Source organism: Rutilus rutilus (assembly GCF_951802725.1).
Source record: "Rutilus rutilus genome assembly, chromosome: 8".
Taxonomy (NCBI): Eukaryota; Metazoa; Chordata; class Actinopteri; order Cypriniformes; family Leuciscidae; genus Rutilus; species Rutilus rutilus.
Window position 1 is genome coordinate 30065395 of NC_140222.1, and position 15417 is coordinate 30080811.

Sequence of the window (15417 nt, forward strand, 5' to 3'; positions counted from 1 at the left end):
CATTTTTAATTAATTTGTTTACACTTAATCTTAGCCAAAAGGCAGATAAGTAATGAACGGATATTTTTATTACTACAATGCATATAATTACATAGCTATATACGCGTATAAACCATAGGCTACTGTCTAAGGTATAAACCCTGTTCCGACACTTGAAATGACCTCCGTTGGTGTTACCTATTTTATCCAGGTAGATCCAGTCATATTGAAGGTAGGGTAGGCTACACTATTTTGTTAAAAAATTTTTTCAAAAACTGTTTTCTCATCCTGATTCCCACTACGATAGGCCTAAAATAAGTGTTTATATTCGGATTAATTTAGTCCGAGCAGGACGCCAATCGCTGCGGAGGAGCACAGTACCTGCGTGAATCGTCATATATATCAACAGAGAGAAGTAGCTCCGGCTATAATGTTCTTCCGCCAGACGCCAGCAGTTTTGTTTATTAACCGCTAGAGCGGTCTTTAAACTTTAAAGAGATAGGCCTAGTTCACCCAAAAATGAAAATTCTGTCAGCATTTACTCACCCTCATGTTGAACACAAAATAAGATATTTTGAAGAATATGGGTTATCAAACATTTAACGGTAGCCACTGCCTTCCATTGTAAAAAAAATTCCTATGGACGTCAGTGGCTACTGTCAACTGTCAGGTTACCAACATTCTTCAAAATATATTTTGTGTTCAACAGATGAAAGAAACTCATACAGGTTTTGAACAACATGAGGGTGAGTAAATGACAGAATTTTTATTTTAGGCGAACTATCCCTTTAAGTGACTTATATGTTACCACATGAAGCACATTGTGTTGTCTGACTAAACACTTTTATGAAGGCAGCACAGAAATTGTCCACAGATTGAAAAGAATTACGTTGTGCGGTCATCCAGCATGTGCAGATCATTGATGCAGCCCTAAGCTTGACAAGTCTGGCATAGCAGGAATTCAACACTTTATGTTTACTAGGCCCCCATGTGGCCCAATGCTTTCCCCACACACACTTAACAGAGTATAACACAAGCATTGTTTAATAAAGCTGGCTTTTTAGATATTGTTACAATAAGAAAAATTCAGCATATTATTTTAAAACATTTACCACTACATCAAAATTACATAAAAAAAAAAGAGGAATATTTCCCTTTAGTATCTTATTGATTTATTTTTTACTAACACCACAAGAATGTGTTTACTAAGAAAATCAGGACACCCAATATATATATATATTTTTCTAAGATAACCAGTTTTTATTGTCAAATCAAACATGCTTTTACGGACTTTTACTGTTGTTTTGTATTAAGATTTTGGATTTACAAGAAGAAATGTGCTTTTAAGGTTATAGTATACAATAGACATCAAATGAAACATCAATATAAAATAATATCCACCTGAAATTTCCGTCAACAACATGAAGTGCATGCAAAAATCTGAATCTTTTTTCTTTTTTTTCCTTTTCTTTTTTTTAAATAACTTGTTTTCATTTTTAAATACAGCCATATGGTGTTCCTTTCCAGCTTCTCTTGGTCGGACATTTTGCTGCCAAGTTTTAGGAAGGCTGTGTGTTCATGATAAGTGACATTTGTTGCACAGGAATGTTTTACAGCAAGCAGAATTACAAGGTAGTGTGTGTGTGTGTGTGTGTAGACATGCATGCGTGCGTAGATCCCGTCTCCTGCAGTCGCCTCTTGGAGCAAGGTTGCTCTGTTATGTATCTACAGTACTGTACAACTTATCTTTCTTTGCCTTCCTGCCTCATTTCAGTCGTAAGAAAAATATCCCATTTGTTGTGGATTCTCTTACGAAGATGTTTTTAAACATTCAGGACCAAAAAAAAAAAAAAAAAAGAAGAAAAAAAGAAATTTGGAGTACATTTTTGGTAGATTTGGTACATTTTTTTGTTGTTGTTTAAATCACTCTAAAATCTGATCCTAATATTGTCTTTGTCTTCAATGGTGAAGAATTCCGATCAAAGCTTCTTTTAATACTTTAGGGAATTTTCAAACGTCGTGAAGTTTGGCTGTAATGCCCCAAGATTTGTTCTCCCTGAAAAAAAATCATAAAGTAACATTATATTAAACTACAGAGCAACCTTGCTTTGAGAGGTTTATGTACTAGTTTTTCAAAAAAAGGCTTTCTAGCATTCCTGTGCTTTGTATTTCTGTATAAAGTAGCCATGTTCATGCATTAAAAAGCATTTTTTTATTGACTACAGGGCTTTGGTTCAAATCCATGGGGCATTACTTTAACAACAGAAACAGAATAAAGTCAGAAATCCATGTCAGAATGAAAGCAAGACAAGGTTCGATCTGTCATGTCGTGTTGTGTGTGTGTGTTTTTTTTTGTTTTGTTTTTGGGGGGGGGATGTGTGAGCAGAAGTTTAAATCTGAAAGCAACACAAAAAATGGTTTGTGTAATGAAAAATAAAACGCTTGTAAAGCAAAGTAGTTTTATTCACACAAATTTAATAAGATATAACAACTGTTTGGTCCATAAATATTTAAGGGGAAATAGTTTCTATACACCATCTTTTTTCAAGAAACAAGGAAACATGGACAATCTTGATAGAACACGTACTGTACTATTAACACGAAGATCAATATATATGATTCTCGGATTTACCAACTAGTTCTGAAAGAGTGCACAACTGCCTTCTATGACATCGCCGCCCCCTTGTAACAGAATACACCATTAAAAAGATCTTCAGAAAAATCAGATGAAAAACAGAACAGTACAAAACTAGTGAGGCGTTCCAAGGATGGAAATCATTTAACAAACAAACATGTATCTCCTGAATTTTCACAAACTCTCTTCCAAGTCGCATAAGGCACATAGTAGAACTGAGTTAAGCATCTACTTCATGAAGCAGATCTAGTGTACCACTTTGTTCTACAACAGAACAAATTTGTCATCACACAAGGAAATGTTCCACCCTAGCGAGGAGCCCCGACCGATCTCCAACTTGAGCCGTAAATGTTGTTGTTTTTTTGGTCTGTTCGGTGGCAGAACATTAAAAAAGAAGGGGGGGGGACCAGAACAAAACAGGGTGATGCGTGTCTTTCCCAATTAACTTCCTGCTTCGGATTCACAAATCACTCATAACGCCTCCTACTGGGCACCATATTGTCACTGAGCGTTGGATATCTTCATTCGAAACAGTTGTTCCACTAGTTGAGGCCCGGCAAACGATCCAGGCCACCTTGTGATCTGATTCGCACACATTGTGGCAAATTAGGTGGTAACGTTTTAAACAATTACCGCCGTTATTTGGCATTGCAGTCCGGCGTCAGTGACAAAACAGACCTAAATTGAGGTTGCAGCATCCACTTGGCGTTTGAGCTCATGGGAAACATTCCCAGTGTATTTTTTTTCCTGCGGAATATACTCAAATAATGTTGGATATAAAACTGGAAACGTACTGTATGCGGACATACTTTTTTTTTTCTGTGGCGGGCATTTAATGTCTGAAATTATAAAGAAAAGTTGCTGCCTTCAATTTTTTAAGTACAATTAACTTGGATGTTTAAGTCATTTCAACTTAAATTACAATAAACTGGCATTTAAAAAAACAAACCCAAGTTGAATCCTGTATAACTTATAAAAAATGTGAAAATCGCTTAACTTGTTTTGATGAGTTAAAGCATTGTAAAAACATACGTTGTCGTAACTTATTGATCTATAATGATCACAAAAACAAATCAATGACAAGTACTACAAATTCAGCTGCCACGCGGTTGCAAATGCTACACATTTTTAGTAGGTCTCGTCTTACATTTCCAAAGGTCTTTCTGTGGTCGCCAAAGGATTTTTGTTTTTTGTTGTGGAAAATAAAAATAGAATCTGAAAATAAAGTGGGATAAAGACAAAAAAAAAAAAAAAAAAAACAGCAAATCCGTGTTAGAAAAGGTTTGTCAAGGTAGTTTGTGGGGGGCTCCCAGATTCGTGGCTGTCCAAACTAGAGGTCACTGATGTTACTACGGTGATAGAGGGATTGGTCAGGTCAGTTAGTGTGGTGGCCGTGCTGGGTGGGGTCATAGCACCGCTGTCGGAAGAGGGCGGCGGAAGTGACGTGCCGTCAGCCTTATCAACACCCCCATTCTCCTGCCGCAAAACGTTCCTTCTGAATTTGGCCCGTGCGTTTTGGAACCAAACCTGCAAACCAATCCCAGTGTCTTTACTCTTTTTGTGTTTTGCTGGGAATTATTGTCATATTTGTGCCTACTTATAAGTCATATCATTTCACATCACAAAGTTAATCACTACTAAACAATGCCAAAGTGATTTGAAAGGCTGTACAAAGTAACAGGCCTCAACTTTTGAAAGGGATTCTACTGGAAAACATGGACCATCAATTTGGATTTTCTTTTTCTTTTTTGGTGCACAAGTATTGCCCCTTGAATTAAGCCTCTATTTAGTATATTGCCTTGCAAAATGTCTAACAACATGACATAACAGAAAAATGACTGATGGATTAAAACGGAAAGCAAACAACTCAAGAAGGGGATGAGAAAGTGTTGGTGTGGATGTGAAATGGAGTCTACTGTGTGGCAACGCTTACCTGAAGAACTCTCTTGGTCAGTCCTGTCTTTTGGGCAAGCTGTTTTAAGTCCTTGGCATCGGGGTTGTGGTTTATGGCAAAGTAGGACTTCATGGTGCGAAGCTGATGGTGTTTGAACGACGTACGCATGCGCTTGGTTTTCTGGGAAGGAGGGTAGGATTGCTGATCCCGATCCAAATGGTCCCCTTCGTTTTCGTTACAACCTGAGCAAGGCGAAAATAAAGCAATGAGATTCGACATAGAATCACTCGACGATGTTTGTCAGAGAAATATTTGATTTCAAACTCTACATTGAGGATTCAAATACAGTATCGAAAACTATACAGCTGTAAATGACTTAATAAATCATAAACATGCCATTAACTTCTTAAACTCTTAAAAACAAAGGTTCCGAAAGTGGGTTTTCTCAGTGATGCCAAAGAACCATTTTAGTTCACAAAGGAACAAGTGAACAGTTCCATTTCTGAGTGTGAAAAGCATTTAAAAAATCTAAAGAACTGTTTTCCACTATAAATAACCTTTTGTAGGTTCCATGGATGTTAAAGGTTCTTCATGGAACCATCGATGCCCAAAAAAAGAACCTTTTAGTTTTAAGAGTGAAAAAGTCATTAGAATCACATGACACCTGACGAAATTAATTTAAATATAACTAAATTCAAAACAACTGCTTGCCAACCTTTATTACAATATTCTTATGAAAATTTGGGTGGATGAATAGCGTCACCTTCGTTTTATCTTATATGACTTCATTTATGGATGTATAGCTATTAATACCCGTTAACTACGTGCCATGGATAGCTAAAATTATTTATTAATCAAAAGTCTCAGTTGTAGCCTTCATGTTAAATCGCTGCTCCGTTTAATTCACTTGGTAATTAATTCGATCGATGCTCATTTCACCCCACCGTTTACGTTTGTGTTTACATTAGTAAATATATATATAAATTGCACAGCAAGAATTAACTATTAGAATTAACAATGATTTATAGCTTTGAGGAGAACAAAATGTTCTCACAAGTGTTGCCTTCACGATCCAGGCTCCTTTTTTGCCACCAGAGGTCTCTAGCTACAAATATCTATGCAACAAGTCGACTGGTGCATTGGGTTTTTAACGAATATGAAAATATACAATACTATGCAAAATTATATATCATTTTGAAATGCAAAACAATTTAAAACTAATAATAATAATAATTATATGGGAAAATAAAATAATTATTAGCTTATAAACATGCAAGCTGAAAGAACAAAAGATTGAAGACAATGTTAAAAACTAAATATTAACATTGTACCAAAAATTATATAAATAGAAACAAACAAAATGCTTCAATAAAAAACAAAAAATAACAAAAAAACGAAAACGACAATAAAAGGCCTCAGTAAATAAAACTGTCACCAATCATCAATAATATTGCGGAAGTCGTATTAACTTGAGAATTATTACAACTGACAACCATTTAATTTTGTAAGACAAACTGCAGCTATGATCAAATATTGCAAACTTCACAGCACGTTAGAGTCAGGATAAAATAGCGAAGGAGTTTAAAGTCGGACTGATGTGCGCTCGCGCTTGTGTCCTGAGAACAGCCATGACCTTCAAGTGGCTGAATCGGAGCTGGTTGAAAGCCAGAGATTCCGACGTCACATTCAATTAACGGAGAACAATTAACAGCCAGATTACCCTTATTTCTCTCCATTCATGAAGAACGGCAGAAACTTGGCACACAAAGCCACATTTTTTCCAAGCAGACAGTAATTGTAACAGCCAAAACAAAACAGGCACAGCGGGGGTGCATTATGACGTATGGTTGAATTCTAAAAAGTAGAAAAATGAGAAAAACCGAAGAAATAGTGACTGGTAATACGAGGGAAGATACAGGCCTGTGGGCGATGGATCTACATTGCTATGATCCCTGCACGTGCACGGGGCTGGGTCACGGGGTTCACTCCTTTGAGAATATCAAATTAGATGTTTGATGACGCACTAATGAGCGAGGCCTATAATTAATCAGATCCAACCATCAATACACAAGCGCGATATAGCCTACATTCTACTGTTGTCGCATAAATAAAAAAACAAAGAAAAAAAAATATAGGTCTAAAACAGGGAAAAATACAGTGTCATTGTTATACATATCCCATTATTTTTGTAGGCTATATATTCTGTAATATTCTAGGCATAGGATGATGTAGGCTACAGTATTAATGGAGGGTGGATATGCAGTTGTAAGATTTGTGTGTGTGTGTGTGTGTGTGTGTGTGAATTCGCGATAGAGCGCAATTTTTGTGATGCTACAAACATTTTTAATTTAAACCAATTTTTTATGTAATTTCTATGTAATAATGATAGACATTTGAACATACTGAAAACACTGATTTTCACTTGAACCGAAAGTGGGACACTTAGCCTATTGTTTGCAGGCATTAAGAACTAAAACGTAAACCAAAAAAAAAAAAAAAAAAAATCTTATGATCAAGATGGTTATTATTGGAACATAGTGGCTGGTTTGTTACTGGTCCAAGGTGATCTACAAGCATACCGTGGCCCTACCACCTGATAATCCATCTGATCCATTATCTAGACCAGCTTGGGCCAACTAATGACCATAGTGACCACCATGGTCCAGCCTGAAACCATCACACAACCAACAACTAATATATAATCTCAAGTCTATGCAATTAGTATATTTATACAGGCTCTATTCCTTGTATGACATGGTTTATGTCATGTTAGCTCATACACTGTGAAAAAAAAAAAAACAAAAAAAAAAAAAAACAAGGTTGCTGCCTTACATTTTTAAGTGCAATCACCTTGTATGTTTAAGTAATTTCAACTAAAATTACATTAAACTGACTTTAAAAAAGGAGTTGACTTTTGTATAAGTTATATATATATTAATTGTTTAACTTATTTTGATGAGTTAAAGCAATGTAAAAAAAACATATGTTGTCATAACTTATCAATCATTTAATTTTTTACAATGTAACAGTATGGTGATCAATGATCACAATCCCGCAGAACAAGTTATAAGTATCCCACTTTCCCTGAAAGAACCTGTCCCACTTTATCTACACATAGTGCACTTCAAACAGACCCTTACAAATAGGCCTACTGTAATGCAATTTTGCATATAGTGCAATATATAAAATTGAATTTGCTGAATTGAATATAAAATTTGCTGCCTTAAATTTTTAAGTAGCCTATAATCAACTTGGATGTTTAAGTCAGTTCAACTTAAATTACATTAAACTGACATAGAAAATGTGTTGAATGTAACTTATCAAAATAAGTTAAGCAATTTTCAACTTTTTTTATAAGTTAAAGCAATGTAAAAAACATGTTGTCATAACTTATTGATATTTTTTTACAGTGCACTAAAACAGGCTATATAGAGAAATGCATTTAGCGTATAGGGGAGCCTTGCGATAATTATTATAGAAGTTTGCATTTGATTGTCTATTGATTTTTAAACGGCAACTTAATTAAATGCATTTGTCCGCTTCCCCCTAATATTAAAATAAAATAAATGTTTATCGAAAGCACAATTATTCACATCTTATGTAGGCGATTACACGAACAATGAAGGATATAAAGTGCAACCAAAATCGATGTTACCCGTCCATTGAGTAAGTCCATTTAATGCACATCTCACCTGAGTTGTAAGAGCCGATATCTATCCCCATCGCTGGACTCTTCCTCTTCCTCGGCCTTCCTTTCTGCACCGTGCCGGTGCCATTGAAGTAAGGTAGCGCGAGCCCTCCGCCTTTGGCCGCTAATTCAGCGTAGTTTAATTGAGGGTGATACTCTCCCTGAACAAGGGTCTCAAAGTGAACCCGGCAGTAAACCAAGTTGTCTTTCATGCCGAAATGGTCACCCGTGGTCAGTGTTTTGTTGCATGTGGTGCAGGTGAAGCAGCTCAGATGGTACACGGAGTCCCTGGCGCGCATCACCATTTCCGAGGCGGAGATGCCGAGGTGGCAGCGGGCACATCTCTGCACGGAGAACCTTCTGGAACAGCAAGAGTCATTTATAATCAAAAATAATCACTCAAATTGGTGATAAAGTTCATTAGGTCATTAACGAACAGCACACAACGCATAGCAGATAAAAAAAAAGCGCATGCACGTGCACATTTTTTTGATTCATCAAATCATTTTAAAATTTTTCGAATTATTTGAATACACTAGGTCATCGTAGTGATGCTATGTAAGGAACAAATCATTTTGGATTTCCTTTAAATTCAATAATTAGGCTACAATATTTAAGTGGCAGTAAAAATAGCCTAAACGAATATAATTTGAGTTGAGGGGAAAAAAACCATCGTGCATTCAGCATGAATTAATTCTCCTTATTAGATTAATTTAAGCGTGTCAAAAAATCACTATATGGGTCAATGGCTTACACCGGCTCTTTTGACACCAGTTTTTTTATGCGTTTAAAAAAAGTTACTAACCAGGGCCTACTAAACAGGCCTAATGCACGGTTTAAGCCTCAAAGTTAAACTTACCTGTAGTAATCCTCTTTGCAGTAAATGCTGCCATCCTTCGCGAAACACGTCAGCTCGGATTCAAGGGCCAGTTTACATTCACAACACTTGAGACACCTTAAATGCCACTGTTTATCAACGGCGAGTAAGTAGTATCTGTCGGAGATTTTCCCACCGCAGCCGGCGCACAGCGCGGGCTTCTCTGGGCTCATGGAGGGCATAGTCTTCAGAAAACACAACATAAAGAGATGGAGGGAGTGAGTGAAAGTGTATGCGTTCATTAAAATATAGGCCTACCACACTAATTGAGTTTGCCACAATAGATTTAGAACTAAAACAAAATAAAAATAAAGCCTGAATGATAAAACAAACTAGCATGCAGATATAGCCTATATATATTTTTAAATGTAATTGTTATCATAGTGCGAGATGGATATACCGATTTATTAAGGCAAAATGAGATATAATGCATAGTTCTATAACGCAGGCCTATGTTTTGTTTTTACTACGATGTTTATAACAGTGTAGCATTTTCTAAAAATAAATCCAGTTTACAAAAGTATGCATATAGGCCTAATGATACTACTAATAACTACAATTATTATTAGCTTTATTGCATGTTTAGCACATTGACATATGCATATAAAGTAGACTTCTTTTTTGTAGTGTTTTTATTTATTTAGTGGTCTTATAAGAAGTTATTCTGTTGTGTTGTGACAACTGCTAAAATTAAGCCTATATAATATTTGTAAGGATATAGTTAAAAATGTAAATTTTTATCAATAAAGATCCCTCCTTTTTTATTTGAATTAAATACGTTTTACTTAGCCTACAAATTAGCCTCGCCATTTAAACAATTTAATATAGTCTAGGCTACTTTTAAAAAATCTTCCAGAACATGACTTTTTGTTTTCCATGTTTCTTGAGGCCTGCTAATCTTGCAAAACGAGGATCGTACATTAAACAAATTTTCGGTGTGTTTGTAAGTGGGTTACAAACTGTGAAGTCTGCGACTATAAAGAGTTTAGGCGTGCTGAGATTTGCTCAAACGGAAAACACACGCTAATAATGCAAAATCTTACCGTTTCTCGTCCGTTCATCTGGACTGTTTTAGCCAGACGAGACTCGGTTTTAGATCTCCTCTCCATCTCCTCCATGATCCCTTGAATATGATCCCCAGAGATGCCGTGGAAAAGCATGGCTGCTGGACGCAATGTGCAACTGCTTTCTTTCGCCTTGCACCCCACAACTTCCATATACAGCTTTCCGGATCCTTAAAACATCCGAGTGGATCTACACCAACAAATTCACACAAATGCAATCAATATTTAAAAATATAGCCGGTGGAATTTGATGGATGGCGCTGGAACAGTCAGGAGAACAAGTCCACTTCTCCAATGTCTCGTGCAGGAGGGAAAAAAAAAAGTATAGTCCGGACGATATAAGGCAAAGCTGAAGTCTGAAGGATGTTTTAAACCTGTTTTTTCAGATAGTCCCAATCTCCTACTGGGGATCCGAATGCTTGAAAGTCAGGTTTGGGACTGTGTGTGTTAGAGATCCTGTGTCCTATTTGTGAAGAGAGCAAACGCCTGCCCAGCTCGGGTAATTGGGTAGGAGGAGTCCTCCCTCTCTCCAATGCCACTGATTTCTATTCACCAACAAAGACCTGTCACTCTCTCTTCAAACCGATGGTGATGGGCAACACGAGCTTGGAAAGCACTTGGTACAGACCTTTTACTTCTTTTTAGCTGCAGTTTGCCACTTTTTTTTTTTTTTTTGTGAGGCTTTCTTTTTTTTCTTGTAGTTCTTAGCTTATGCTTCTATTAATGCTGGTTCAAAAGTGTAACTGAATTAAGTGTTGAATCACACTGTTATTCATCTGAGCTGTCTTTAGTTTTGTGTCTTGTTGGAAAATTGGGATTGGGAAATTCTTATGGAGTTGGTTGTTAAGTTTCTTATCGCAAATGATGCAACTGAAAGCCTGTATGTGTCATTTATAATTAAATTTAAATTCCTAAAAATAGTACTGTTGTATATTCTCGTTTTTATATTTGCATGCATATATTTGAAGCAAGTGTATTATGAAGCACCCATATATAGGCTATATATATATATATTACTTGCTTTCTTTAAATTGATTTGAAATTTGCACTCTGCACCTTGTATCTCAACTGCAGCTAAATTCAGCTATAATGTATTTTATGCTTAAATAAGAAAATGTAAAACAAATGTTTGAGGATAAAGTGTGTGACATCTGTAAAATGAAAGTGGACTAAAGTGGTGGCATAATTTAAAAAGTTGTCAGACTGCTTTATCAAGGTGTGTGTGTGTGTGTGTTGGTCTCTTTCTCTTCTTGTGTGTTTGCGGGAGAAAGAAAGAGAAAGGAGAGCGAGGGAAGGGGGAGCGATGCTGTTGGGAGGAGGAATAAGCAGTTGTTTACATTCTTTGATTTTCAGATGTCAAACGTCAAATGAATCTCATTGCCACAGTTTATTTTCTGTACGAATACATACGAGAAATGGTCTAGAATTATATTTGAGAATGATAATACCTACCTCACTGATAGCAAACTGAATCCAATTAGTCGTGATAGTAATGATATCAAAGGCAGAATGGATTATAGGCGATATTTTGCATCTCTTTATGTAGTCTAGATGTAGCGTTTAAACTGTAACACTCGTTTCGCAAATTTATTTTAAGTATTGCACGAGCATAGCCTTAAAATTCTTAAATTTACACACGCCATTTATTCGATTTATATATTCTAAATAAGGATTTGGGTGAGCATTGTAATTATCCTTTTTATTTAGATTTTTTTTTTTAAATATAAGTCTAGCCGCTTCCTTGTGTCATTTTATCTTTCTATTCAGTCTAATTTGTTTATAGTTTTAATTAGTCTAGCAATATATTCATCTTTTTCCATACCCTCCTCTCAAAAAAAAAATATATCCATGAATTATTTCGCTCATTAGAAGAAATTAATAAATTCGTCCTGATCTTGAGGTGGCTATAGCCTACAGCTCACAAATACAACAGCTTTCAATCGTGCGATTATTTTTCCATCAACTTCATAAAATCGACGGAAAAGGTTTATCTCACGTGTAAATAACGTGTCTGTCAGCGACCAAATGAGCTTTATGCGAGTTAATTGGTCCGACTGAAATCATGTCAAAATCTGATAATCTCAAATGCAATAGCAGCAACTTTTACATTTAGGCTACAGGAATACGAGGCAAATTACAGTCTTGAGTTTGTATACTGGCTTGCAATTGCTTAAAAAAAAAAAAAAAAAACATTTATGTTTGCTTCAGAAATAAATATTTGTATCGAAAAAAAAAATCGTGTTTTTCAGTTGTTAGATTTTTAACCATCTAATTATTTTTCTCTAAGTCCTTAAGCTCATGCGCGAGCAAATTTTATTACAAGCAAAAACGAATCAAGTTGTAGTCAATTTGTCAAAAAATAACCTTTGCTCTTTACCCTTCTCAAAGACCATCAAAATTGATTTTTACAAACGAAAAATATAATAAAAGTTAAATTACTGTTATATTTAGGTTTATTTGTACTAATTTCACAAATCGAGATGTCAATATTTTAATTGAATAGCGAAACGTCTAAATGTTGCTCATACCAGATCAGGCTTCAATATGCAAAGTAATCTTTAATTCAGTTTTCAATCTACATTGAATTTTCGCCTGCATTATCTTTTACCTGGCTCACCTGCCCTATATATAGGCCTATGTGCAAATTGAAGGTCTCTCCTCGCCCATTATGTATACTCTTTTTCGAGTTCTGAGGCAAATCTGCAAAGCAACGCAAATGATCCTTTACACCGATAAACAGCATATTCACGTATATATCTAAGCAATAGAAAAGTGTTGTTTTACCGTGAGCCGCTGAGCGCCGTCCTGAAGCCCCAGCAGTGCTGCGGTGAGAGAGGGATGAGGATGAGGGTGAGACACGAGCGATCCTACCAGCAGATGGGGGCTGTTCCTTGTTTCTCGCGTGAGTGTCAATTACGACAAATCCTGCGCGAGCACTGAGTACATCAATTGTATTACGCACAAGGCCCCTTTCGGGATGTGTTGGTAAAGGATAGATAGAGATTTTCTCTGTGTATTTTTTTAATGTTAAAACATTAACTTCATTAAGCAGTTTTCTCACCTTGAGATCATGCATGACTAGGCTACTTCACCAGATAGATAGATAGATAGATAGATAGATAGATAGAAGCTAGGGGTGAAATTAATATCATACATGATTGGCAATGGCAACCTTTGAAGTGACATCAAAAGTTGTTAGACTGTTTTCCCCGTAATTCTTTTATATTTTCCGCACAGTTTTGACAGAACTGATATCATCTGAATCAGCAGGTTCTTGATTAGTTTGATATGCAAGATCCAAGCTTTTCATCTAAAAAATAAATATCTAGCCAAGTCGACAGAAAGAGTTGTAACACATTCTAATGTATTTGCTGTTTTGCATTAAAATGTTTAGCATTTAATGGGGGATGGCTTAATTATTGATTTGATTATCACAATAAATTCATTGAAAACTGATGTCTATGTTTTACAACCCATCTGGTAGTGGGGTTGGTTGTAACAGCAGCATTCTTTGTACTTGATATTAATTACAATTTAGGAATAAGATTAGTATAATTAAGAATAAAAGAGTTACAGACACTGAACCAAAATGGTTTACTCCCAGTCTCTCCATAATGCAACCATAACATTTTAAAAGCGTCAGTTGCAATTGAATTGCAAAAGAAATTTAAATTGCACAGACTGGGAAGACATCCTAGTTCAACCAAAGACAACAAAACAAATGTAATATAATGCACAGCTTAGTGACAACACTTCAGATTAATTTAATTTAATGTCTGAAAAAACATTTACCTTAAGATAATCGTTGGGCTGTTGACTCTGGGAAATCTGCTATTATAAAAAAAAAAAAAAGGCAAAAGTATCTAAGGTAGTATACACTTAAACCTATATGTGCTCCAGGTCCTCTGTGCTTGTTCTTTATTTTGTTAGTTCACAAAAGCTTTTAGAGGGAGTTGTTTGCTCTATTGTGGGGAAACATACCTAAACTTTAAAAAGTGTGAATTGTCCAACACAAAAACATAAAAAAATCTGCTCTCCAAATCTTTGAAACACACAGAGCCATAACTTACAAAGCAATACCATCCTAAACACATAAATCTGAGTCAACTGATGGCTGACTGAAGAATGGAAAGTGTTTTTGATACTTTTAAATAAGCTGTTGGGAGTAAGGAGAACGCCATCTCATCTTGAGAGCTTGGCTTACAAGCAACATTTCATGCCATGCAAGTCAAAGGGGAGGAGACTTAGGCACACAAAAGTCTCCAAAAAGACCTTAAAAAATGAAAAACTGCTGCATCGTTACTAAAAACGCACTACAAAATTTCCCAGGCTCAGTTGCTGCTGACCAAGTCATACAAATCCATTAAGTTACAACATCTATCAAATGAAAAAATACCCTATAGCCATTATCATCTTGAATAATCCTAATACTTTAGCATGTCTCATTGATAATGTCTAAATAATGTCTGGATACTGACAGTTACACAAGAACCATGTCCATTTATGAACCATATGTGATGGCTGAATCACGAAACTAATATTTACAAACTGAAGATGGACAACGATTTCTCCAGAGTCTTCGCATTGCACTTTTTTATGAAGCAACAAAGCCACAGAGCAGATGCTTCTCACCGGTGTATCGTGCTTTGCTTCGAAGAGGGGACGTTCAGTCTAGCGTGCCTGATGAGAATTTAGCTGCTGTTAAAAATCTCTCTCTTTCTCTCTCTCACTTTCCCTCCCTCCTCACCCCATTTCTCTTGATGCTGAGCCCTGCTCTGCTGATGCAAGAATCACAACTCCCCGTGTTGACAGATGGAGGATGGCTCCATAGCACATAGCCCGTCCCAACAGTCCAACTGCTGCCTAACCAACAGTTTTTTTTTCGCTTCTCCACCTTTTTTTCCTTTTCTTGTTTTTAAAGCTGTATTCTTCCAGCACCATTATCCTGAATTGACTTGACCCAAAGAAGTTTTCCTCCATTATAGCGTTTGCAGGCAGTACTATATTGATATTCATCAAACATTCTGGTTAGGATCTGTTCTAAATTCCAACCTAAGTATTAAACCAACTATACCCTTTATACTCTAAAGACAGTTCTTTTGCTGTCTTGTAAGCAACTGCTTCAGGAATTATCAATTATTATTTCAATTATATAAATGTATCATTTTACATCACCATCTAAGGGTGTGTTTCAATTAGCTACCTAGTCACTGCAATGGCCAGGGAGTCAGGCATTACATGTCCCATTGTCAAAATATCTCCAGTGTACCGAAATGGTTG

At 36.1% G+C, this 15417-nt stretch overlaps 1 protein-coding gene across 3 annotated transcripts; it reads right to left on the minus strand.

Annotated features, from left to right (window-relative positions):
• Nucleotides 1–1223: 1223 nt before the first annotated feature.
• lhx9 (LIM homeobox 9) lies at nt 1224–13033 on the minus strand. 3 transcript variants are annotated; one of them, XM_084416925.1, is made up of 6 exons: nt 12922–12973; nt 10117–10327; nt 9056–9258; nt 8201–8553; nt 4548–4750; nt 2427–4141 (listed from the first exon to the last, which is right to left on the minus strand). In XM_084416925.1, exons 2-6 carry the CDS (start codon nt 10288–10290, stop codon nt 3887–3889), a joined length of 1188 nt encoding a protein of 395 aa, XP_084273051.1. In that variant the 5' UTR covers nt 10291–10327; nt 12922–12973; the 3' UTR covers nt 2427–3886. The 3 variants fall into 3 exon arrangements, with proteins under 3 accessions (XP_084273052.1, XP_084273051.1, XP_084273050.1); XM_084416924.1 differs by having other exon boundaries at nt 3434–4141; nt 8201–8556; nt 12922–13033; XM_084416926.1 differs by lacking the exons at nt 2427–4141; nt 12922–12973 and adding an exon at nt 1224–2035 and having other exon boundaries at nt 8201–8556; nt 10117–10577.
• Nucleotides 13034–15417: the final 2384 nt, after the last annotated feature.

Bases quoted from the DNA above. Each gene is read 5' to 3' on its own strand.
- lhx9 (XM_084416924.1), bottom strand. From the start codon at position 10,290: ATGGAAGTTGTGGGGTGCAAGGCGAAAGAAAGCAGTTGCACATTGCGT. The intron at 9,259-10,116 runs GTAAGATTTTGC...TGTTTTCTGAAG, and splicing joins AGATGAACGGACGAGAAACG to ACTATGCCCTCCATGAGCCC. The intron at 4,751-8,200 runs GTGAGATGTGCA...CGCCTTGCTCAG, and splicing joins TATCGGCTCTTACAACTCAG to GTTGTAACGAAAACGAAGGG.